We start from the raw sequence: 26,434 nt of genomic DNA, 5'->3' as shown, positions 1-26,434 counted from the left end.
ACAAACTGAACCTTTTGAGTTTCTATGACGACCACAGCTTCTCTTTCATGGGGGGGAATTCAGCTGCAACATGACACTTCACCACTAGATGTCACTAAATTCTACACACTGAACCTTTGACATTAAAACATGATGTCTGACCTCAGAGTCTCCAGTGGACAGGTTGGACTCTGTAGAAGACCACACAGCTCCTTCACTCCTGAGTCCTGCAGCTTGTTGAAGCTCAGATCCAGTTCTCTCAGATGAGAGGGGTTTGACCTCAGAGCTGAAGCCAGAGAAGAACAGATGATCTCTGACAGACTGCAGTCCTCTAACCTGGATAAAGAATAAAACTTAACTGTAAATTAAACTGAGTTCATGTGTGAAAATAACATACAAATATTCATGTCAGCACAGACTCATAACATGGAAGATAAATATGAAATCAGACATGTTGGACTAAAGACGAGTCCTGATTCAGTAACAATATATTATTTGGACCCGGTCTCTGTCCTGCAGATCAGTTTAGGAAATCCAGAACTAAACACAGATGAGTTTTAACAAGTAGCTGGATATTTGAAATGTCAAATTAATTCATGAATTCAAGTTATGAATGAAGAGGAATTATGTTAAATTAGAATTAAATGAGATAAATCGTGTATAAATGTTGTATTATAGATATGAGATCTAAGAAAGTCAGTCAGTGAACTGACTTCAGAGTCTCCAGTGGACAGGTTGGACTCTGTAGAAGACCACACAGCTCCTTCACTCCTGAGTCCTGCAGCTCGTTGTAGCTCAGATCCAGTTCTCTCAGATGAGAGGGGTTTGACCTCAGAGCTGAAGCCAGAGAAGAACAGCTGATCTCTGACAGACTGCACTCCTCCAACCTGGATAAAGAAATGTGATTATTTGAATGTGTCCTCCTGTTATTGTGGATCGTCATCATGTCAACACAGACTCTCAACATGCTGCTGACCTCAGTCCAGTCTGTGACCTGAAGATAAATATCACATCAGACATGTTGGACCATTGTTTCATTCATCACCTTCTTCTCTGTGTGTTTGGTCACTGAGTAGGTTTGTGTCATTAAACACTGTTAAAAGTAGAGATGGCTCCTGACAGTCACTTCCTGTTTGGTTCTATACTCATCAACTGTCCAACGTGCTTCAATAAGAACGTGTCTTATTGTTGAGAACCTGAGGAGGACGAGTGCTCGGCCTCAGTCCACATGTTATTCACTGACACTAGTGATCAGGAGCAGGTGTGTGCAGGTGAATGGAGTTGGGCTGATGAGGTGGACGTGACTGATAGGCTGGGTGAGGGACAGACGACTGAGGGACAGTGAGCAGAGCAGAACTGAGACAATTCAATTTAAATAGATAATGACCAAATAATAAGGAACGTTGGAAAAGTGAACATTCAGGGATTTAAGGACCTGACCTCAGAGTCTCCAGTCGACAGTTTGGACTCTCCAGTCCAGCACACAGCAGCTTCACTCCTGAGTCCTGCAGGTTGTTGAGGCTCAGATCCAGTTCTCTCAGATGTGAGGGGTCTGACTTCAGAGCTGAAGCCACAACTTCATAGTGAGTCTCTGAGAATCCACAACCAACGAGTCTGTAATTAAAGAAAATATCAAATCTGTGAGAATAAAATCAGGAAACACAACATTCATACAACACGTGATCATGTGACCCTCACCCTGGTAAATCCTCTTTTTGCCTCATGAACATTTTATCTTAAAAACACCTCAAGAGAATCCTTTCAGATCTGGTACAAGCGTTCATTCAGACTAACAAAGTGGCAGAGGATGTGTTCACTGATTGAACATGTTATTGATCATGTCTGGACTCACAGAGCCTTCCTGCAGTTCCTCACAGCTGGGATCAGTCTCAGTCGACCCTGGTTTGATGTGTTGAACTTCTCCAGGTCCAACTCATCCAGAACCTCCTCTGACATCTGCAGCATGTAGGCCAGAGCTGAGCAGTGGATCCCAGAGAGTTTCTCCTTTGATTTGTTCTCTGACGTCAGGAACTGTTGGATCTGCTGATGTACTGAGTGGTCGTTCATCTCAGTCAGACAGTGGAAGATGTTGATGCTTCTGTCAGGAGAAATGTCATCACTCTGCATCTCCTTCAGGTTGTTGATGACTCTTTGGATGATCTCTGGATTGTTCTCTGTCCGACCCAGCAGGCCTCCTAAGACTCTCTGGTTGGACTCCAGACTGAGGCCGTGAAGGAAGCGAACAAACAGATCCAGATGACCATTTTTACTGGTGAGGGATTTCTCCATGGTTCTCTTCAGGAGGTCATCCAGGGAGAAGGTACCCCATCTTTTCCCATGTGTTCCCAAGAAGTTGATGAGTTCTTCTGTGTTCCTCTTGGTGTAACAGTGGAACATGTAGACTGCAGCCAGAAACTCCTGAACGCTCAGATGAACAAAGCAGTAGACTGATTTCTGGAAGATCACACACTCTCTTCTGAAGATCTCAGTACAAACTCCTGAGTACACCGAGGCCTCTGTGACATTAAGACCACACTGCTCCAGGTCTTCTTGGTAGAACATGATGTTTCCTTCCTCCAGATGTTTAAGCGCCAGCCTCCCCAGCTTCAGAAGAACGTCCCTGTCAGCCTCCGTCAGCTGCTGTGGACTCGTCTCATGTCCTCCACCGTACTTGTTGTTCTTCCTCTTTGTCTGAACCAGCAGGAAGTGTGAGTACAGGTCCGTCAGGGTCTTGGGCAGCTCTCCTCTCTGGTCTGTGGTCAACATGTGCTCCAGAACTGTAGCACTGATCCAGCAGAAGACTGGGATTTCACACATGATGTGGAGGCTCCTGGACGTCTTGATGTGTGAGATGATTCTGCTGCTCAGCTCCTCATCACTGAATCTCCTCCTGAAGTACTCCTCCTTCTGGGCGTCAGTGAAGCCTCGTACTTCTGTCACCCTGTCAACACATGTAGGAGGGATCTGATTGGCCGCCGCAGGTCGGGAGGTTATCCAGACGAGAGCCGAGGGAAGCAGATTCCCCTGGATGAGGTTTGTCAGCAGCACGTTGACTGATGACCTCTGTGTGACCTCAGACACGACCTCCCTGTGGTTGAAGTCCAGAGAACGTCTGCTTTCATCCAGGCCATCAAAGATGATCAAAGGTTTACAGACAGCGAGCGTCTCTGCCGTGAGCTTCTGTAATGTTGGATGGAAAACACGGAGCAGCGTGAGAAGACTGTGCTGCTCGTCTTTCACCAGGTTCAGCTCCCTGAACGAAAGCACAACCAGCAGACCCACATCTTGGTTTTCTAAACCCTCTGCCCAGTCCAGAGTGAACTTCTGCACCGAGAAGGTTTTTCCAACGCCAGCGACGCCGTTGGTCAGGACGACTCTGATGCTGCTCTGCTGGTCAGTGAAGTGTTTAAAGATGTCGTGGCACTTGATGGGAGTGTCGTGGAGGCTCTTCCTCTTGGAAGCCGTCTCAAGCTGCCTCACCTCATGTTGAGTATTAACCTCTTCACTCTGTCCCTCTGTGATGTAGAGCTCATTGTAGATCCTGTTGAGGAGGGTTCTACTTCCTGTTTCCTCAGTTCCTTCAGTCACATGTTCACATCTCCTCCTCACACTGATCTTATGTTGGTCTAAAACCTCCTGCAGACCCCGATCTGCTGAAAGACAAGAAACAATGTGAGACTAAAGACAGAGAATCTGAGAATCTGCTGATTGTTTTCATCAGATACAGAAAAACTAGAGAAAATCAAAGCTTTTGAACTTTGTGCTTTTATAACCAAGTGAAATGTTGATGCTGTATGAAGGAACAAAATCAAACATGTGCTGTTGTCAGAAGTGAAGACATCAGCAGACACATGTACAGTGCTGCTCTGACCGGCTGTCTGAGCTCCAGCTCCTCTTCTGGATCTTTGTCCACACTGGGGACAGGAGGAGTCTCCTGAAGAACCAGACTGGTCCCAGTATGAGGTGATGCACTGTCTGCAGAACCAGTGTCCACAGCTGGTGGAGACTGGATCCTTCAGGACGTCCTGACACGAAGCACAGCGGGACGACTGCTCCTCCTCAGAAACATGACTCCTCCTCTTCCTCTCTCTGTGAAGACATGTCCTGATAAGTCAAATGTCACAGTCACAGGTCGTCATCACTTCTGTCAAGGAGGTTTTGTTTCCACCCTGTATGTTTGTGTGTTGGTTGGTTTGTTCGTTAGTGGGATTATAAAAACCACTGAACAGATCACCAGTAAACTTGGTGAAGGATGTGTTCTGTGAACCAGATGTTCAGAGGACTGATGTTTATGAGTGAGTGAAATTTGGTGCAGATCCAAATAAAAATGAGTATGTAGTGAATTTCAAAGTGGTTTCATCAGGAGCGTGTTGGGCCTTGGTGGAGGTCTGAGCTCTTTGAGGGATTCTGAGAGATTAGTCACCAATTTCAATGAAGCTGTGTCCTAATGCAGGGGCCACACTAGAGGAAACTACATCCTCTTCAGATCAGTTCACAGTAGAAACATTCTCTTACTTTGTGTGTGAGGGTCCAGGTTCATTACTGAACAATGGAGGATGTTCTTTGGACCGGTCACTCTTCAGAGACACACAGCTGAACTCTGGAGACTCTGCTCTGTCCTCTTCCTCCTCATAACCACTCATCTTCAGTCTGAGAGGAAAAACACTGAGCTCACAGGAATCAGGACAAACAGGTCTGTTCAGGAAACACACACACACACACACACACACACACACACACACACAGTAATGTATGATTCTGTATTAAACACTTGATTAACAGATGTGATGAAGATAAAAAGTGAAATTGTGAGTTAACTCTGCTAATGAGTCATTTGAAGACACTTTGTTCCACACCTGCTGTTCACATCTGTCTCTGGTGATCCCATCACATGGAAACTACGTCTGTCACCAGGTGTGAACTGACAAATTTGGAGCCGTGTGATCAGCAGATGGATGTTAACAGCAGGTGAGAGAGTGTGACAGTAAAACTTTCATAAAGTTGTGTGAACACTCACCTGCTCACTTTTCTTCTCCTGCTCCTCCAAGTGAAAATGGAGTCTGACACTCTCCTGCTCTCATGCTCCTCCTCCTTCCTCTCAGACTCATTGGCTCCAGATGCAGAGCAGAGATAATAATGGAATGATGAACTTCAACATGCTATAATGCTCTAATGGTGCAGTAACATAGTTAAAATGACAAAATAATGTCATATATCTTTACTGATGTATTTGAACAATTTAGAGACATGAGATAAGACGTCATAATATAGAATGCAGAAGCTTTTCGTCACTTTAAAGCTACTTTTAAGATGGTGTTGTGTGATAAAGTACCACTGTTTACTTTCCATCGTTATGATCACAGCTACACGTGTCTCAAATAGTCCAACAAGACATTAACAACATGCTCAGTGACTGCAGACTCTGCAGACTCTTTGTTGGGGTCCAAACTAGAAACCTGTGCAGTGTCCTCGCATTGAGCAAAGCGGGAAACAAGTCAAACATTGACATCTGCTGGTAAAGGACGTGAATGCATTGAGAACTTCTTGCCCTGTGTTCTACCAGTCAGGAAGGGCCTCCTCCCAGGGTGAATATCAAACTGTAAATCAGAGTCCGAGGTTGGAGAGTAGGCCAGGATACCTGGTCCAGGTTAGTCAGGGTTGGAGTCAGGTCAAGCATCATAAGAGTCAACTGGTTGGGGGAGGGAAGGTTTAAGTGAAGTGACAAAACCTGATTAGGAAACAACCTGGTGGTGGCAAGAATGTAATATGATCATTTTTAGATTTGGGGGAGGCCTGCTAATCTGGCCTGTTGTCTCCTGCTGTCTTGTCCACAGCTCCACAGAAATGCAAACAGATATAAAAATACCATTCAAAGAATATGACTTTTATTTGTGCCACAGCAAAACATACATTCAATGCCTTCACAGATTCACTTTTATTGACTTCATATATTTGACTTTTTTTCCCATAATCACAAACCATAACTTACCTGTGATGCACACAGCACATCGTGGAGCAAATAGAACTTTTCTGGGTGTTCAACAAAGTGAGGAAAAGTATAGAAACCAACAGATCCAAAAACATATTCACATTCTATGAGCTGCACGTGTAGTTCCACAGATCAACTTGTAAAAATGAGCAGAGCTCTACATTCATTACAGGAGCAGTCCTGGTTTCATCCACCCACTTTTTCCACAAATACACATACAAACATTTCTGTCTGTGAACACAGAATTACAATATCAAATAATGAGAAAAGACAAAGTCTGAATGACACAATAAAGAGTCCAGAGATCAACTAACAAACACGACAACAACACTTTCAGGGATAAACAACAAACACACTGATCAGTTCAAATCATTCTATTTCTCAGACTTTGAGCAGAGTGAACCCTCTTTAACACACAAAACTATACAAACACAAGCTTTTCCTCCACCAGTGAAACATCTTGTCAAACAAATGTCTAGAAGAACAAGAAGTCAAGAGACTGTTGGACTCACCGGATGTTCACAGGAGAGAAGAGTCTGATCAGCTGTTTGGAGACAGAGCTGCTACTGGACCAGCTGCTGTGCATCCATCTGTCCACAGGGAGGCGCCCTCATGACTTCTGCTCCGTATTTAAAGGCGGAATGGTGGAATCAATGATTCACACATCAATTAAAAAGTGTTAAAAGGAAAGATTGGAGACTTTCTGTCTTTATATGATTTTTCACAATATTTATTATCTATTTAATTCTCTCTCCTATCAGTGGAATTCAATGGCTGATGAGCATTCCACTGTATATATTCTGTTTCAATTGAAAATATAATTTCCATTCTATTTCTATTTTATACCTCCTTGCTCTTATATTGCATGTTTACTTATTTATTGCTTTTACCAGAGTCTATTTTCTGACTATCCCTACTATTACTACTGTTGTAATTATACTATATTAAACGTGGCACCATTCAATGTTGTGCTTTTGGCCATTCAATAAATGTGGCTATCAGAAACATATTAAATATGAATATTAAAAATATTAAATGATAACTTGAATTGATAAAAGATAAATCGGGGCACCGCCCGTCAAAGGAAGGGAAAAGATAGTGTAACCTGGAGTGTATGACCCAGTTAGTTAGACAGGTAGATAAATACCGTACCCTGGTTCAACTCAAGGAGCGAGGGAAGGCTAATGTGCAAAGTTAACACAAATATTTATTTACACAAATAACTCAAAGTGAAATCCATTCGGATTCAAAATCCTCCGAATAAACAAGAAAAAAACTAACCGAAATAAAGTGTCCTTTCCAGCTTCTAGCTGTTCTGATAGCAAAGTTCAAAGTTCAATAAAGTTCAGTCCAAAGTCAGTTAGAGTCCATGTCAAAGTCTATGGAGTGTGTGTGTGTGTGTGTGTGTGTGTGTGTGTGTGTGTGTGGAGCTCCTGGTCAATATCCACACTGTCCGAATAATGTCCATCCAGCAGAAAACAATGTGCAGAGCAGAATCTAAAGTTCTCCATCACTTTCTGTACAGAATTATATTTCTTGTCTCTGTCCAACTCCAACGCAACCTAGAAACAACTGTATCATGAGACATAAACCTCAAGTCACCGTTCATGTGAGTCTTTCACAGTGTTTCATGAACCACGTTGCACAGACGATGATCTCTCATCGGTATCAATGCTCATGTTTCAACCATCTCAAACTCAAGTTCACGCAGAGTTCACGTTCAAACATGAAACCCTGTCAGTTCACACGTCATCAGCCTCAGCGGACGATCATCAACCTTGCACATGGCGTCCAAACATGACGCAGCAAGAATTACGGTCGTCACGTGAACAATTCCATGGACAACTCATCCTCAGCATTCTAACTCACTGAAACATCTCCGCGACGTTTACGGTCAATCTCCGGTTGTTTCCTCTGAAACACGAGAACAACACGAGCTTTCATCGGGACTGAACACGTGCTCACCGATTAGCATATTAGCACGTAGCATATAACTGAATATCCTGTATTGACTACGCACGAAGCGCCCCCTGGTGGCTACTCAAAGCAACTACAGTCACAAACACAGCTCTCTTCATGAACTCACACATGAAGATGAATGAACATGAATCCAGCAAGAAAACACACGCAATAAACCCAACTGTATTTTTCATGGGGTTACAACAGCAAATATATTGAATGAGTCTCATGGAATTACTGACTACAAATCTGGAACTCTAATGAATAACTGAATAAATAACAATAACCAAAGTTACCACATCAACAGCTCGCAAAGTTGAAGGATGTGGAGTTCTTGACCGTGTAGAGGCACAATTCACACTGATGCAACATTAATGAAGACGTGTTTTAAAGAAAAACATTTATTATGAACATAATAAAAGTATAAACACACAAACTAACAAAAGGTGGACTTACTATATACAGATGTGTAGATGTGTATGCAAGTATGCATATGTGTGTGTGAGTGAGTGACTGAGATTCAAAATGGCGGCTGGCCACTATGGAGACAAAAGGCCCCCTGGAGTGGTGAGACCATGTGGCTGAGATCACATGTGTGTGTTAAGTTTGTGGAGATGAGTGTGTGAGGTGCCAGGTTAAAGAAAGTAGTTAGATGCCTGCAGAGAGAGTGAACAGAACTAACATTGACTTTCAAATAACATATGAACAAATATCACAACAACACAAGTCAAACTTATAAACATCACATGAAATAGAAATAGAATTAAACAGTCCTTTGTGTAGCCTAGCGTAATAATAAAGCCCAGTTGTGTTACCCGTCCATGAAAAAGAGGGGAAGGTCCTTTTTGGATGTGCTGTTTGAAGTCCAGTGAAGTGGTCCTGTTGGTTTGTGGCTCCTGTTGTGCGTCTGTGGTCAGACCTTGTGTCGTGGCCAATTCTGCTGAAGTTCTCTCGCGTCACTGCCTTTGGAAGGTTTTAGCAGTCTGCTCCAGGCAGGCCTGCTGGAAGTTGGAGAGCTTGGGTGGGGAGGAAGTCTCCCTGGCTTGGAGAGCAGGAGCAGTACCTCCTCCTCCAGGAGCGGTTGGTAGGCAAGACAGAAAGAGATGGAGGAGATTCAGAGAGAGGCTCTGCCAGTACTGCGGCCAGCCAGGCCACACCCTTGTCCAGTGTCCAAATCGGCCAAAAGATTAGGCTCATCAGGCAGAGGAGGGACCCTGTTGAGCCAGACGAGCTCCTCCATCAACCGTAACTCATCCCAAACGTCTCTGGTAGATGCTAAGATCAGTATTAATTCTCTCTGTCTCCCTCTCTAGGCCCTGGTGGGTTCTGGAGCTGATGAGAACTTCATGGACTCTAGTTTCTCAGAGCAACATCCCTCTCACTCCTCTTCCTGAACCCATAGAGGTTAATGCCTTAGATGACACCTGGCTCGAATTACCCACCAAACCACCCCTATTACCCTGCTCACCTCCAACCACCAAGAGTCCATCCAATTTCTGGTCATATCTTCTCCTCACTCACCCTTGTTTCTGGGTCAACCCTGGCTGCAACTCCACAATGCCCACATTGACTGGAGACAGTGTAGTAGGTTGGAGCGTACATTGTCACTTACACTGTCTCAGATCGGCCAGGCCTTCTTCAGGTTCCATTCACTCACCTGTTTCTAAAACTCCTGACCTATCCCTTGGTCCCTCAGTTTATCACGACCTTGGGGAGGTTTTTCAGAAAATAAGACAAGGCCCTTTCATTACCCCCTCACCAACCTTACGATTGCACCAACAACCTCCACACGCTTCCCTCCAGCAGAATGTTCAACCTGTCAAAACCTGACAAAGAGACTGTGGAACAATACATTCAGGAAGCGCTGTCTGGGGGACTCATCAACCATCTTCATCCCCTGTAGGAGCTGGATTCTTTTTTGTTAAAAAGAAAGATGGCTCCCTGCGAGCCTGTATAGACTTTCATGCTCTCAATAATAGTAGAGTTAAAAACAAGTATCCACTGCCCCTGATAGAATCAGCTTTGATCCCCTTCATGAGGCTAACAACTTCTCTAAATTAGACGAGTGGAAGACGACTTTCAACAACCCCCTTGTGCCATTTGAGTACCGGGTGATGCCGTTTAGCCTCACCAATGCTCCCGCCACCTTCCAAACCTTAGTTAACGATGTGCTCAAAGACATGCTGAACCGATTTGTGTTTGTGTATCTAGATGACATCCTCATTTTCTCCTGAAGTCAGCAAGAACATCGGCAGCACGTCAGGTTAGTGCTCCAGAGACTTCTAGAGAACAAACTTGACTTTGTGACTCTAAAATGAAAAATTCCTTCATGTTCACAAAGCACGAACATTAATTAGCTAATGATGCATTAATAACAGCTTCTCACCATCATCATTTCAGACAGAGGAGTAAAGTCACAGCAAATCTGAGTCTTTTTACGTAACTCATTGAAAAGAGAGCAGGGTTCCAGTTCCAGTCATTAAGCATCTATTCCATTGACATCACTGCCACGTCCTACCACGTTCTTGTGTACCAGATTGTTGTACATCGTTCTAACAACAGCTCAACTCTCTATCAACATCTATGATGCCTGGATAAAAGTCATTACACAGAAACTGGTTACATCATGTTGGCAGTCTTGAAATGATTTGCCCCGAGACTGTTGTGTGGATCGGAACGTACACTAGAGGCTAACACACCTTGAAATTGTCTCTACCGCGAGACCTGAAGCTGCAAGACTAAAGACAAGTGAAGGAAAGACATTTTCTACTACGTTTGCAGATAAATGGAAACTAACAATACATGATTTGCATATCTGCAGAAAAAGAGCAGATATTAAATCAGATAAAGATGTGTACAATAGGCTACATAAATATACATATGGAAATACTGGAATGTACAGATGGGAATGCAGTGAAGTGAGCACGTGTCACTTGTTGCACATTGTTACAGTGCAAAGTAATAATGATGTCCTCAAAAGGTTTTCGACAGCAGAACATGTAATATAGCCGACACGTATACAACAGTTATATCACTTAATATTTGAATGCAGTTCAAAAAACACAAGTACTAAGCAATATGAGGACACAATACTTAAGAGAAATGACTTTGTTCTCCTTGATCTTTAGGGAAACCTAGTGTGGGAAGCCCAATCACTCATTTGTTGTGCAGCGCTGTTAGGAGTGTGTAGTGTGGCACATCTTGTAAATTGTCAGTAAACAAAAATAAAAGAATTAACATCGCATGGACCCATAAAAATATGGAATTGGGAATCAGCTTTATTAAAATACAGTACATATAAGGACAGAAGCAGAAAACAATAAAACAGATTTGAAGGGATGACACCATAACTGTACGCAGCGTCTCAACCATCCATGCCCCGGATCAATATGAGTAAGTAAACGTTCACAAACTAGTCCACATCTCCCTGAATAAGTCAGAAACAGCAGTAGTCGCTCTCTGAGAGTGTGGCATCAGTGGAAGCTGCCTCTCAACAATCAATGACACAAAACAGAGACGAATGTATTTATTATTTATACATTTATTTGACATGTCACTAACTGTTTTTTTTCCATAGATACAATATTCTGGTATCAACCAGATTAAGACAATAATCTGAAGAAGACACTGACGTATAAACTGTATGTTCTGATCAACTTAACCTGAATAAGATCATGTTCAGAATAATCAATAATCATTGATAAAACATTAGAACGTCCTGTCGGAGTTTACACAACATGTTGACATACGACAGTTCCAAGTGATGACATCATGTCCTGGACGTGAAAAGTGTCACTTCGAAGGTTCAGTGTGTAGAATTTAGTGACATCTAGTGTTGAAGTGTCATGTTGCAGCTGAACACCCCTCCCCTCCCCCTCTCCTTCTAAACATGAAAAAGAAACTGTGGTAGCTTCAGTTATTAAAACTCAAAAGGTGTTTAGTTTGTCCAGTCTGGACGAATGTTAAAAAAACATGGCGGCCTCCGTAGAGAGGGTCCCCTCCATGTAAATATATTAAGTATTTGAATATAAAGTATTTGAATATAAAGTATTTGAAGATAAAGTATTTTAATATAAAGTATTTGAATATAAAGTATTTGAAGATAAAGTATTTTAATATAAAGTATTTGAATATAAAGTATTTGAATATAAAGTATTTAAATATAAAGGGTCTTTTCTGGGGTAAAGAAAACAACAATTCATAAAATTGACAATTGAAATGAACCAGTGAAAACATCATGAGGATTATTCTCCATTAAATTTCTGCCAATAGTTCCATTTCACCTAAATCTTACACACTGGAGCTTTAAGGGATATTCCCTCATTTCCTTTTATTTCATGTACATTTGTACAAATTGTTTTAAACTATAAGACGCTCGTCTGAACTCAGCAGTTATTAATTTATAACAGCGACTGCTCACAGCTTCATGTCCCCACCAGTAGATAGAATTTCACTTTCTACATTTGAAAGTTACATTTGCATTAAATCTGCATATTTTTCTGCACACAACTTGGAAATATTTACAACTTTGACTTTTCTGTGTCAAAGGACAGAGCAGCAGCAGATCCACTCATGATGCTGTGTCACACAGGAACACACAGGGAGGACGGTGGACTGGACACTGTGTGACAGCTGATCTCAGAGCAGCTCACCTCCTCTGATTCCTCTGGAGCTCTGTCTCCACTCTGCCTCCCAGCAACAAGGCCCAGTCAGAGCCGCTCTACACACAAGCTGCTGCTGCTTCAGCCTCTGGATCATCAGGACACAGCTCAGCCTCCGTCCACACACACTGTCCTCTTCACACTGTCCTCTTCACATCAACCTAAACAAAGATCCTGTCCACCATCTGTTGAGAGAAGAAGACATCAGTGTTGACAGAGACTCACTTCATCAGCTGTGAGTCAGTGATGCAGCACATCCAGTATAAAGAGCAGCAGGGACTTCAGTCCTGTTCAGAGGTGGAGCAGCTTCCTCTCTGCTTCATGTTCACGTGTTGGAATGAACACGCTAAGAGCTGCACACACTTTGACCATCACGTGTGTTTCCTCTGCATGTGAAAGTGCAGAGTGGACACTTGAGAGGTGGATTTCCTGCTGTTACAGGTGAAGACATGTGTCACATAAAAGGGGCGGGGTTTACTGCGTATGACCAATCACAGACATGGACAGTTTGACTGACAGCAGAGTTTGAATCCCATGATGTGGTCTCTATGATGAGCTTTAGTTGGACACACACTGTCTCTGAGGACACACTGTCTCTGAGGACACACTCTGACTCTGAGGACACACTCTGTCTCTGAGGACACACTCTGTCTCTGAGGACACACTGTTTCTGAGGACACACTGTCTCTGAGGACACACTCTGTCTCTGAGGACACTCTGTCTCTGAGGACACTGTGGTGCAAACCTCTGACATCACTACTCAATAAAAACACATGGAGCTATTTTCAGGGACCTGACTGAGAGCATCTGGTATTTTGGTGACAGGATGAGTCTGGAGAGATTGAGATGTACTGGGTGTGTTAGTGGCTGAGATCAACTGAACCAACCAGACGTTGGTTTAAACTTCTCTTCTCCGTCCCTTTAAGGAGAGTGTGCACCACACAACAGTGGAGAGTCACGCTGGTCAGTGGGCGGAGCTTTTATACGGGTTGATCTCCAACTTAACCTGCTTCGGAGCGAGCTTCGTAGGACTGAAGAAACTAAACCTGAAGTTAACCTGATAACCACAAATCCTGCTTCGTAGTACAGACCCTGGATCTGTACTGTGATACTGACTGTGTTTAGTAAAATACTGATGAAAGCAGCTTGGACTGACTCCAAACATCTACTGACCTCAGAGTCTCCAGTCGACAGTCTGAACTCTGCTCTAGATCAAGCAGCTCCTTCACTCCTGAGTCCTGCAGCTTGTTGTAGCTCAGATCCAGTTCTCTCAGATGAGAGGGGTTTGACCTCAGAGCTGAAGCCAGAGAAGAACAGCTGATCTCTGACAGTCTGCAGCTCTTCAACCTGAATTAAGAATAAAACTTAACTGTAAATTAAACTGAGTTCATGTGTGAAAATAACAAATATTCATGTCATTATTTCATGATTTCATGTTTGAAATGAGCCCAGTCCCAGAACACGAACGCAGCACGCTGTCATGTGGTCGGTCCACAGGACCACCAGGACAGATCCTGGTTAGCTTCCACAGAAACATTACATGTACACATTGTCCAGCGTTGGATTGTTTATCTGTCAGTAAAAGTTCAGTCACATTGAGCCTGACTCGGTCCTCACCGCTCATTCTACAAACATCTCTCAGCTCAGTATCAGTGTTCACTGTTAGGAACACATGTTCTGAGCTTTGACCTTAAAGCTCCAGTGTGTAAGATTCTATTGTTAGAAACTGAAGAGAAAATAATCCAGAAATACTTTAGATTCAAATATTTTATATTTAAATACTTTATATTTAAATACTTAACATTCAAGTACTTTATATTTACATTCTTTATATTTAGGAGCAGGTCCTCTCTACGGAGGCAGCCATGTTTTTTTACAGTAGCCAAAATTGGACAAACTGAACCTTTTGAGCTTCTATGACGACAACAGCTTCTCTTTCATGGGGGGGGGAATTCAGCAGCAAAATGACACTTCACCACTAGATGTCACTAAATTCTACTCACTGAACCTTTGACATTAAAACATGATGTCTGACCTCAGAGTCTCCAGTGGACAGGTTGGACTCTGTAGAAAACCACACAGCTCCTTCACTCCTGAGTCCTGCAGCTCGTTGTAGCTCAGATCCAGTTCTCTCAGATGAGAGGGGTTTGACCTCAGAGCTGAAGCCAGAGAAGAACAGCTGATCTCTGACAGACTGCAGTCCTCCAACCTGAATAAAGAATAAAACTTAACTGTAAATTAAAATGAGTTCATGTGTTAAAATAACAAATATTCATGTCAGCACAGACTCATAACATGGAAGATAAATATGAAATCAGACATGTTGGACTAAAGACGAGTCCTGATTCAGTAACAATATATTATTTGGACCCGGTCTCTGTCCTGCAGATCAGTTTAGGAAATCCAGAACTAAACACAGATGAGTTTTAACAAGTAGCTGAATATTTAAAATGTGAGATTAATTCATGAATTCAAGTTATGAATGAAGAGGAATTATATTAAATTAGAATTAAATGAGATGAATCATGTATAAATGTTGTGTTATAGATATGAGATCTACAAAAGTCAGTCAGTGAACTGACCTCAGAGTCTCCAGTGGACAGGTTGGACTCTGTAGAAGACCACACAGCTCCTTCACTCCTGAGTCCTGCAGCTTGTTGTCACTCAGATTCAGTTTTCTCAGATGAGAGGGGTTTGACCTCAGAGCTGAAGCCAGAGAAGAACAGCTGATCTCTGACAGACTGCAGTGATTCAACCTGAATAAAGAAATGTGAATATTTGAATGTGTCCTCCTGTTATTGTGGATCGTCATCATGTCAACACAGACTCTCAACATGCTGCTGACCTCAGTCCAGTCTGTGACCTGAAGATAAATATCACATCAGACATGTTGGACCATTGTTTCATTCATCACCTTCTTCTCTGTGTGTTTGGTCACTGAGTAGGTTTGTGTCATTAAACACTGTTTAAAGTAGAGATGGCTCCTGACAGTCATTTCCTGTTTGGTTCTATACTCATCAACTGTCCAACGTGCTTCAATAAGAACGTGTCTTATTGTTGAGAACCTGAGGAGGACGAGTGCTCGGCCTCAGTCCACATGTTATTCACTGACACTAGTGATCAGGAGCAGGTGTGTGCAGGTGAATGGAGTTGGGCTGATGAGGTGGACGTGACTGACAGGCTGGGTGAGGGACAGATGACTGAGGGACAGTGAGCAGAGCAGAACTGAGACAATTCAATTTAAATAGATAATGACCAAATAAGAAGGAACGTTGGAAAAGTGAACATTCAAGGATTTAAGGACCTGACCTCAGAGTCTCCAGTCGACAGTTTGGACTCTCCAGTCCAGCACACAGCAGCTTCACTCCTGAATCCTGCAGCCTGTTGTCACTCAGATCCAGTTCTCTCAGATGTGAGGGGTCTGACTTCAGAGCTGAAGCCACGACTTCACAGTGAGTCTCTGAGAGTCCACAACCAACGAGTCTGTAATTAAAGAAAATATCAAATCTGTGAGAATAAAATCAGAAAAAACAACATTCATACAACACGTGATCATGTGACCCTCACCCTGGTAAATCCTCTTTTTGCCTCATGAACATTTTATCTTAAAAACACCTCAAGAGAATCCTTTCAGATCTGGTACAAGCTTCATTCAGACTAACAAAGTGGCAGAGGATGTGTTCACTGATTCAACATGTTATTGATCATGTCTGGACTCACAGAGCCTTCCTGCAGTTCCTCACAGCTGGGATCAGTCTCCGTCGACCCTGGTCTGATGTGTTGAACTTCTCCAGGTCCAACTCATCCAGAACCTTCTCTGACATCTGCAGCATGTAGGCCAGAGCTGAGCAGTGGATCTCAGAGAGTTTCTCCTTTGATTTGTTCTCTGACGTCAGGAACTGTTGCATCTGCTGATGTACTGAGTGGTCGTTCATCTCAGTCAGACAGTGGAAGATGTTGATGCTTCTGTCAGGAGAAATGTCATCACTCTGCATCTCCTTCAGGTTGTTGATGATTCTCTGGATGATCTTTGGATTGTTCTGTGTTCGACCCAGCAGGCCTCCTAAGACTCTCTGGTTGGACTTCAGACTGAGGCCGTGAAGGAAGCGAACAAACAGATCCAGACGACCATTTTTACTGGTGAGGGATTTCTCCATGGTTCTCTTCAGGAGGTCCTCCAGGGAGAAGGTACCCCATTTTTTTCCATATGTTCCCAAGAAGTTCTTGAGTTCTTCTCTGTTCCTCTTGGTGTAACAGTGGAACATGTAGACTGCAGCCAGAAACTCCTGAACGCTCAGATGAACAAAGCAGTAGACTGATTTCTGGAAGATCACACACTCTCTTCTGAAGATCTCAGTACAAACTCCTGAGTACACCGAGGCCTCTGTGACATTAAGACCACACTGCTCCAGGTCTTCTTGGTAGAACATGATGTTTCCTTCCTCCAGATGTTTAAGTGCCAGCCTCCCCAGCTTCAGAAGAACGTCCCTGTCAGCCTCCGTCAGCTGCTGTGGACTCGTCTCATGTCCTCCACCGTACTTGTTGTTCTTCCTCTTTGTCTGAACCAGCAGGAAGTGTGAGTACAGGTCAGTCAGGGTCTTGGGCAGCTCTCCTCTCTGGTCTGTGGTCAACATGTGCTCCAGAACTGTAGCACTGATCCAGCAGAAGACTGGGATTTGACACATGATGTGGAGGCTCCTGGACGTCTTGATGTGTGAGATGATTCTGCTGCTCAGCTCCTCCTCACTGAATCTCCTCCTGAAGTACTCCTCCTTCTGGGCGTCAGTGAAGCCTCGTACTTCTGTCACCCTGTCAACACATGTAGGAGGGATCTGATTGGCCGCCGCAGGTCTGGAGGTTATCCAGACGAGAGCCGATGGAAGCAGATTCCCCTGGATGAGGTTTGTCAGCAGCACGTTGACTGATGACCTCTGTGTGACCTCAGACACGACCTTCCTGTGGTTGAAGTCCAGAGAAAGTCTGCTTTCATCCAGGCCGTCAAAGATGATCAAAGGTTCACAGACAGCGAGCGTCTCTGCCGTGAGCTTCTGTAATGTTGGATGGAAAACACGGAGCAGCGTGAGAAGACTGTGCTGCTCGTCTTTCACCAGGTTCAGCTCCCTGAACGAAAGCACAACCAGCAGACCCACATCTTGGTTTTCTAAACCCTCTGCCCAGTCCAGAGTGAACTTCTGCACCGAGAAGGTTTTTCCAACGCCAGCGACGCCGTTGGTCAGGACGACTCTGATGCTGCTCTGCTGGTCAGTGAAGGCTTTAAAGATGTCGTGGCACTTGATGGGAGTGTCGTGGAGGCTCTTCCTCTTGGAAGCCGTCTCAAGCTGCCTCACCTCATGTTCAGTATTAACCTCTTCACTCTGTCCCTCTGTGATGTAGAGCTCAGTGTAGATCCTGTTGAGGAGGGTTCTACTTCCTGTTTCCTCAGTTCCTTCAATCACATGTTCACATCTCCTCCTCACACTGATCTTATGTTGGTCTAAAACCTCCTGCAGACCCCGATCTGCTGAAAGACAAGAAACAATGTGAGACTAAAGACAGAGAATCTGAGAATCTGCTGATTGTTTTCATCAGATACAGAAAAACTAGAGAAAATCAAAGCTTTTGAACTTTGTGCTTTTATAACCAAGTGAAATGTTGATGCTGTATGAAGGAACAAACTCAAACATGTGCTGTTGTCAGAAGTGAAGACATCAGCAGACACATGTACAGTGCTGCTCTGACCGGCTGTCTGAGCTCCAGCTCCTCTTCTGGATCTTTGTCCACACTGGGGACAGGAGGAGTCTCCTGAAGAACCAGACTGGTCCCAGTATGAGGTGATGCACTGTCTGCAGAACCAGTGTCCACAGCTGGTGGAGACTGGATCCTTCAGGACGTCCTGACACGAAGCACAGCGGGACGACTGCTCCTCCTCAGAAACATGACTCCTCCTCCTCTCTCTGTGAAGACATGTCCTGATAAGTCAAATGTCACAGTCACAGGTCGTCATCACTTCTGTCAAGGAGGTTTTGTTTCCACCCTGTATGTTTGTGTGTTGGTTGGTTTGTTCGCTAGTGGGATTATAAAAACCACTGAACAGATCACCAGTAAACTTGGTGAAGGATGTGTTCTGTGAACCAGATGTTCACAGGACTGATGTTTATGAGTGAGTGAAATTTGGTGCAGATCCAAATAAAAATGAGTATGTAGTGAATTTCAAAGTGGTTTCATCAGGAGCGTGTTGGGCCTTGGTGGAGGTCTGAGCTCTTTGAGGGATTCTGAGAGATTAGTCACCAATTTCAATGAAGCTGTGTCCTAATGCAGGGGCCACACTAGAGGAAACTACATCCTCTTCAGATCAGTTCACAGTAGAAACAGTCTCTTACTTTGTGTGTGAGGGTCCAGGTTCATTACTGAAGTCTAGAGGCTGATGTTTGGACCGGTCACTCTTCAGAGACACACAGCTGAACTCTGGAGACTCTGCTCTGTCCTCTTCCTCCTCATAACCACTCATCTTCAGTTTGAGAGGAAAAACACTGAGCTCACAGGAATCAGGACAAACAGGTCTGTTCAGGAAACACACACACACACACACACACACACAGTAATGTATGATTCTGTATTAAACACTTGATTAACAGATGTGATGAAGATAAAAAGTGAAATTGTGAGTTAACTCTGCTAATGAGTCATTTGAAGACACTTTGTTCCACACCTGCTGTTCACATCTGTCTCTGGTGATCCCATCACATGGAAACTACGTCTGTCACCAGGTGTGAACTGACAAACTTGGAGCCGTGTGATCAGCAGATGGATGTTAACAGCAGGTGAGAGAGTGTGACAGTAAAACTTTCATAAAGTTGTGTGAACACTCACCTGCTCACTTTTCTTCTCCTGCTCCTCCAAGTGAAAATGGAGTCTGACACTCTCCTGCTCTCCTGCTCCTCCTCCTTGTTGAAGCAGTTCAAAGTCCAGTTCCATGAAGATGAACTGGCTCATGTTCACAGTTCATGTTTTATTAGATCATATATTTATTTAATAATTGATGTAGGATCATGAATCCAGATCTTCACTTTCACACTGAGTCCTGACTGTGAGCGTCTCATGTTACTGAGCTGTAAAATGTTGACTGGTCATTTTTCATGATGTTTAAATGAGCCTCATAAACTCTGGACTCAGACACTGAGTCACTTCATGAACTGATCAGGTCCTGATCACTAGTGATGAGAGTTTATTAGTGACAGTGAGAGCAGCTCAGAGTGGAGGAGGAAACAGAAGCTAAAGTGAACGGACTCTGCTCCTCTTATCTTATCTCAATGTGTGAGTCACTGAGCAACGTCCAAACACTCGCCATGAGCTCACAGCAACAGTCAAACCACACAGGCGATCATTTATGTCACTTACATTCAAAACATTGTTGTTTGTTTAATCAGAGGCTGTTTTTGCATTAATGTGAAGAGGGAAAGTTTCTCATTCTGAACTGAATTAGGTTTTAAATGTTTGGTGATGTAAAGGTAGAAGGATTTTAACTTCACTGAGATAATTATGATTTTATTGTTGTGGGGAAAAAAAAAACATTTGGCACGAACATCAGTTCATTTCTTATCCGTCCTTAAAGTGATAAGAATATTTAGATTGACCTCTAATAAAGTAATAAACATGTTAATAATTAAAATAAATGTTGTCTGTAGCCTTACAGAAGTTCAAAAAATAGATGAACCTGCTCTGCCCACCAGTCATTTTGCCTTTTTCAATATGTGTTGCAGAGCTGCAGTCTGGATTTCACAATGCCTGAAGTTTTGTGAACTCCTTGAGTGCATTTATTGATTTGACAGTTAAATGTTAATATTTCATCAGTTTCAAAGACTTCCTCTCTCTTCCAGGAACTAAATTCTGCTGGAGAGACATCGAACGTCACCTCAGTTCCAACCAAAACTTTAAAGCTACTTTTAAGATGGTGTTGTGTGATAAAGTACCACTGTTTACTTTCCATCGTTATGATCACAGCTACACGTGTCTCAAATAGTCCAACAAGACATAAACAACATGCTCAGTGACTGCAGACTCTGCAGACTCTTTGTTGGAGTCCAAACTAGAAACCTGTGCAGTGTCCTCGCATTGAGCAAAGCGGGAAACAAGTCAAACATTGACATCTGCTGGTAAAGGACGTGAATGCATTGAGAACTTCTTGCCCTGTGTTCTACCAGTCAGGAAGGGCCTCCTCCCAGGGTGAATATCAAACTGTAAATCAGAGTCCGAGGTTGGAGAGTAGGCCAGGATACCTGGTTCAGGTTAGTCAGGGTTGGAGTCAGGTCAAGCATCATAAGAGTCAACTGGTTGGGGGAGGGAAGGTTTAAGTGAAGTGACAAAACCTGATTAGGAAACAACCTGGTGGTGGCAAGAATGTAATATGATCATTTTTAGATTTGGGGGAGGCCTGCTAATCTGGCCTGTTGTCTCCTGCTGTCTTGTCCACAGCTCCACAGAAATGCAAACAGATATAAAAATACCATTAAAAGAATATCACTTTTATTTGTGCCACAGCAAAACATACATTCAATGCCTTCACAGATTCACTTTTATTGACTTCATATATTTGACTTTTTTTCCCATAATCACAAACCATAACTTACCTGTGATGCACACAGCACATCGTGGAGCAAATAGAACTTTTCTGGGTGTTCAACAAAGTGAGGAAAAGTATAGAAACCAACAGATCCAAAAACATATTCACATTCTATGAGCTGCACGTGTAGTTCCACAGATCAACTTGTAAAAATGAGCAGAGCTCTACATTCATTACAGGAGCAGTCCTGGTTTCATCCACCCACTTTTTCCACAAACACACATACAAACATTTCTGTCTGTGAACACAGAATTACAATATCAAATAATGAGAAAAGACAAAGTCTGAATGACACAATAAAGAGTCCAGAGATCAACTAACAAACAAGACAACAACACTTTCAGGGATAAACAACAAACACACTGATCCGTTCAAATCATTCTATTTCTCAGACTTTGAGCAGAGTGAACCCTCTTTAACACACAAAACTATACAAACACAAACACAAGCTTTTCCTCCACCAGTGAAACATCTTGTCAAACAAATGTCTAGAAGAACAAGAAGTCAAGAGACTGTTGGACTCACCGGATGTTCACAGGAGAGAAGAGTCTGATCAGCTGTTTGGAGACAGAGCTGCTACTGGACCAGCTGCTGTGCATCCATCTGTCCACAGGGAGGCGCCCTCATGACTTCTGCTCCGTATTTAAAGGCGGAATGGTGGAATCAATGATTCACACATCAATTAAAAAGTGTTGAAAGGAAAGATTGGAGACTTTCTGTCTTAATATGATTTTTCACAATATTTATTATCTATTTAATTCTCTCTCCTATCAGTGGAATTCAATGGCTGATGAGCATTCCACTGTATATATTCTGTTTCAATTGTAAATATAATTTCCATTCTATTTCTATTTTATACCTCCTTGCTCTTATATTGCATGTTTACTTATTTATTGCTTTTACCAGAGTCTATTTTCTGACTATCCCTACTATTACTACTGTTGTGATTATACTATATTAAACGTGGCACATTTCAATGTTGTGCTTTTGGGCATTCAATAAATGTGGCTATCAGAAACATATTAAATATGAATATTAAAAATATTAAATGATAACTTGAATTGATAAAAGATAAATCGGGGCACCGCCCGTCAAAGGAAGGGAAAAGATAGTGTAACCTGGAGTGTATGACCCAGTAAGTTAGACAGGTAGATAAATACCGTACCCTGGTTCAACTCAAGGAGCGAGGGAAGGCTAATGTGCAAAGTTAACACAAATATTTATTTACACAAACAACTCAGAGTGAAATCCATTCGGATTCAAAATCCTCAGAATAAACAAGAAAAAAACTAACCGAAATAAAGTGTCCTTTCCAGCTTCTAGCTGTTCTGATAGCAAAGTTCAAAGTTCAATAAAGTTCAGTCCAAAGTAAGTTAGAGTCCATGTCAAAGTCTATGGAGTGTGTGTGTGTGTGTGTGTGTGTGGAGCTCCTGGTCAATATCCACACTGTCCGAATAATGTCCATCCAGCAGAAAACAATGTGCAGAGCAGAATCTAAAGTTCTCCATCACTTTCTGTACAGAATTATATTTCTTGTCTCTGTCCAACTCCAACGCAACCTAGAAACAACTGTATCATGAGACATAAACCTCAAGTCACCGTTCATGTGAGTCTTTCACAGTGTTTCATGAACCACGTTGCACAGACGATGATCTCTCATCGGTATCAATGCTCATGTTTCAACCATCTCAAACTCAAGTTCACGCAGAGTTCACGTTCAAACATGAAACCCTGTCAGGTCACACGTCATCAGCCTCAGCGGACGATCATCAACCTTGCACATGGCGTCCAAACATGACGCAGCAAGAATTACGGTCGTCACGTGAACAATTCCATGGACAACTCATCCTCAGCATTCTAACTCACTGAAACATCTCCGCGACGTTTACGGTCAATCTCCGGTTGTTTCCTCTGAAACACGAGAACAACACGAGCTTTCATCGGGACTGAACACGTGCTCACCGATTAGCATATTAGCACGTAGCATACAAGCAGAGAACTCAGCGGAGTCCTCGGTAAAGGAAACGTGAAGAATCTCGGAACACTTCGTTGTAGCATCAGTGTCGGGGCTCGACGAGCGCGTCTAGTTCCCAGCATGCGAAGCACGCGCTCGCTGAATATCCCGTATTGACTACGCACGAAGCGCCCCCTGGTGGCTACTCAAAGCAACTACAGTCACAAACACAGCTCTCTTCATGAACTCACACATGAAGATGAATGAACATGAATCCAGCAAGAAAACACACGCAATAAACCCAACTGTATTTTTCATGGGGTTACAACAGCAAATATATTGAATGAGTCTCATGGAATTACTGACTACAAATCTGGAACTCTGATGAATAACTGAATAAATAACAATAACCAAAGTTACCACATCAACAGCTCGCAAAGTTGAAGGATGTGGAGTTCTTGACCGTGTAGAGGCACAATTCACACTGATGCAACATTAATGAAGACGTGTTTTAAAGAAAAACATTTATTATGAACATAATAAAAGTATAAACACACAAACTAACAAAAGGTGGACTTACTATATACAGATGTGTAGATGTGTATGCAAGTATGCATATGTGTGTGTGAGTGTGAGAGTGAGTGAGATTCAAAATGGCGGCTGGCCACTATGGAGACAAAAGGCCCCCTGGAGTGGTGAGACCATGTGGCTGAGATCACATGTGTGTGTTAAGTTTGTGGAGATGAGTGTGTGAGGTGCCAGGTTAAAGAAAGTAGTTAGATGCCTGCAGAGAGAGTGAACAGAACTAACATTGACTTTCAAATAACATATGAACAAATATCACAACAACACAAGTCAAACTTATAAACATCACATGAAATAGAAATAGAATTAAACAGTCCTTTGTGTAGCCTAGCGTAATAATAAAGCCCAGTTGTGTTACCCGTCCATGAAAAAGAGGGGAAGGTCCTTTTTGGATGTGCTGTTTGAAGTCCAGTGAAGTGGTCCTGTTGGTTTGTGGCTCCTGTTGTGCGTCTGTGGTCAGACCTTGTGTCGTGGCCAATTCTGCTGAAGTTCTCTCGCGTCACTGCCTTTGGAAGGTTTTAGCAGTCTGCTCCAGGCAGGCCTGCTGGAAGTTGGAGAGCTTGGGTGGGGAGGAAGTCTCCCTGGCTGGGAGAGCAGGAGCAGTACCTACTCCTCCAGGAGCGGTTGGTAGGCAAGACAGAAAGAGATGGAGGAGATTCAGAGAGAGGCTCTGCCAGTACTGCGGCCAGCCAGGCCACACCCTTGTCCAGTGTCCAAATCGGCCAAAAGATTAGGCTCATCAGGCAGAGGAGGGACCCTGTTGAGCCAGACGAGCTCCTCCATCAACCGTAACTCATCCCAAACTTCTCTGGTAGATGCTAAGATCAGTATTAATTCTCTCTGTCTCCCTCTCTAGGCCCTGGTGGGTTCTGGAGCTGATGAGAACTTCATGGACTCTAGTTTCTCAGAGCAACATCCCTCTCACTCCTCTTCCTGAACCCATAGAGGTTAATGCCTTAGATGACACCTGGCTCGAATTACCCACCAAACCACCCCATTACCCTGCTCACCTCCAACCACCAAGAGTCCATCCAATTTCTGGTCATATCTTCTCCTCACTCACCCTTGTTTCTGGGTCAACCCTGGCTGCAACTCCACAATGCCCACATTGACTGGAGACAGTGTAGTAGGTTGGAGCGTACATTGTCACTTACACTGTCTCAGATCGGCCAGGCCTTCTTCAGGTTCCATTCACTCACCTGTTTCTAAAACTCCTGACCTATCCCTTGGTCCCTCAGTTTATCACGACCTTGGGGAGGTTTTTCAGAAAATAAGACAAGGCCCTTTCATTACCCCCTCACCAACCTTACGATTGCACCATCAACCTCCACACGCTTCCCTCCAGCAGAATGTTCAACCTGTCAAAACCTGACAAAGAGACTGAGGAACAATACATTCAGGAAGCGCTGTCTGGGGGACTCATCAACCATCTTCATCCCCTGTAGGAGCTGGATTCTTTTTTGTTAAAAAGAAAGATGGCTCCCTGCGACCCTGTATAGACTTTCATGCTCTCAATAATATTACAGTTAAAAACAAGTATCCACTGCCCCTGATAGAATCATCTTTGATCCCCTTCATGAGGCTAACAACTTCTCTAAATTAGACGAGTGGAAGACGGCTTTCAACAACCCCCTTGTGCCATTTGAGTACCGGGTGATGCCGTTTAGCCTCACCAATGCTCCCGCCGCCTTCCAAACCTTAGTTAACGATGTGCTCAAAGACATGCTGAACCGATCTGTGTTTGTGTATCTAGATGACATCCTCATTTTCTCCTGAAGTCAGCAAGAACATCGGCAGCACATCAGGTTAGTGCTCCAGAGACTTCTAGAGAACAAACCTGACTTTGTGACTCTAAAATGAAAAATTCCTTCATGTTCACGAAGCACGAACATTAATTAGCTAATGATGCATTAATAACAGCTTCTCACCATCATCATTTCAGACAGAGGAGTAAAGTCAGAGCAAATCTGAGTCTTTTTACGTAACTCATTGAAAAGAGAGCAGGGTTCCAGTTCCAGTCATTAAGCATCTATTCCACTGACATCACTGCCACGTCCTACCACGTTCTTGTGTACCAGATTGTTGTACATCGCTCTAACAACAGCTCAACTCTCTATCAACCTCTATGATGCCTGGATAAAAGTCATTACACAGAAACTGGTTACATTGTGTTGGCAGTCTTGAAATGATTTGCCCCGAGACTGTTGTGTGGATCGGAACGTACACTAGAGGCTAACACACCTTGAAATTGTCTCTACCGCGAGACCTGAAGCTGCAAGACTAAAGACAAGTGAAGGAAAGACATTTTCTACTACGTTTGCAGAAAAAGAGCAGATATTAAATCAGATAAAGATGTGTACAATAGGCTACATAAATATACATATGGAAATACTGGAATGTACAGATGGGAATGCAGTGAAGTGAGCACGTGTCACTTGTTGCACATTGTTACAGTGCAAAGTAATAATGATGTCCTCAAAAGGTTTTCGACAGCAGAACATGTAATATAGCCGACACGCATACAACAGTTATATCACTTAATATTTGAATGCAGTTCAAAAAACACAAGTACTAAGCAATATGAGTACACCATACTTAAGAGAAATGACTTTGTTCTCCTTGATCTTTAGGGAAACCTAGTGTGGGAAGCCCAATCACTCATTTGTTGTGCAGCGCTGTTAGGAGTG

General features: G+C 43.2%; 1 protein-coding gene across 1 annotated transcript in view; it reads right to left on the bottom strand.

The window, feature by feature from the left end:
• The window catches only part of LOC138411103 (NACHT, LRR and PYD domains-containing protein 5-like), a 402,447-nt gene that overhangs the window by 292,282 nt on the left and 83,731 nt on the right, over window positions 1-26,434 (bottom strand). The window contains exons 18-19 of the mRNA XM_069529793.1: window positions 15,171-15,344; window positions 14,624-14,797 (exon numbers count right to left, since the gene is read on the bottom strand). Of these exons, the coding sequence (XP_069385894.1) occupies window positions 14,624-14,797; window positions 15,171-15,344 (348 nt within the window). The remainder of the gene's footprint in view (window positions 1-14,623; window positions 14,798-15,170; window positions 15,345-26,434) is intronic.

Source organism: Paralichthys olivaceus, chromosome 1 (assembly GCF_024713975.1).
Source record: "Paralichthys olivaceus isolate ysfri-2021 chromosome 1, ASM2471397v2, whole genome shotgun sequence".
NCBI classification, from domain to species: Eukaryota; Metazoa; Chordata; class Actinopteri; order Pleuronectiformes; family Paralichthyidae; genus Paralichthys; species Paralichthys olivaceus.
Note: the sequence above shows the minus strand (reverse complement) of the source record. Positions and strands in the feature narration are given on the sequence as shown.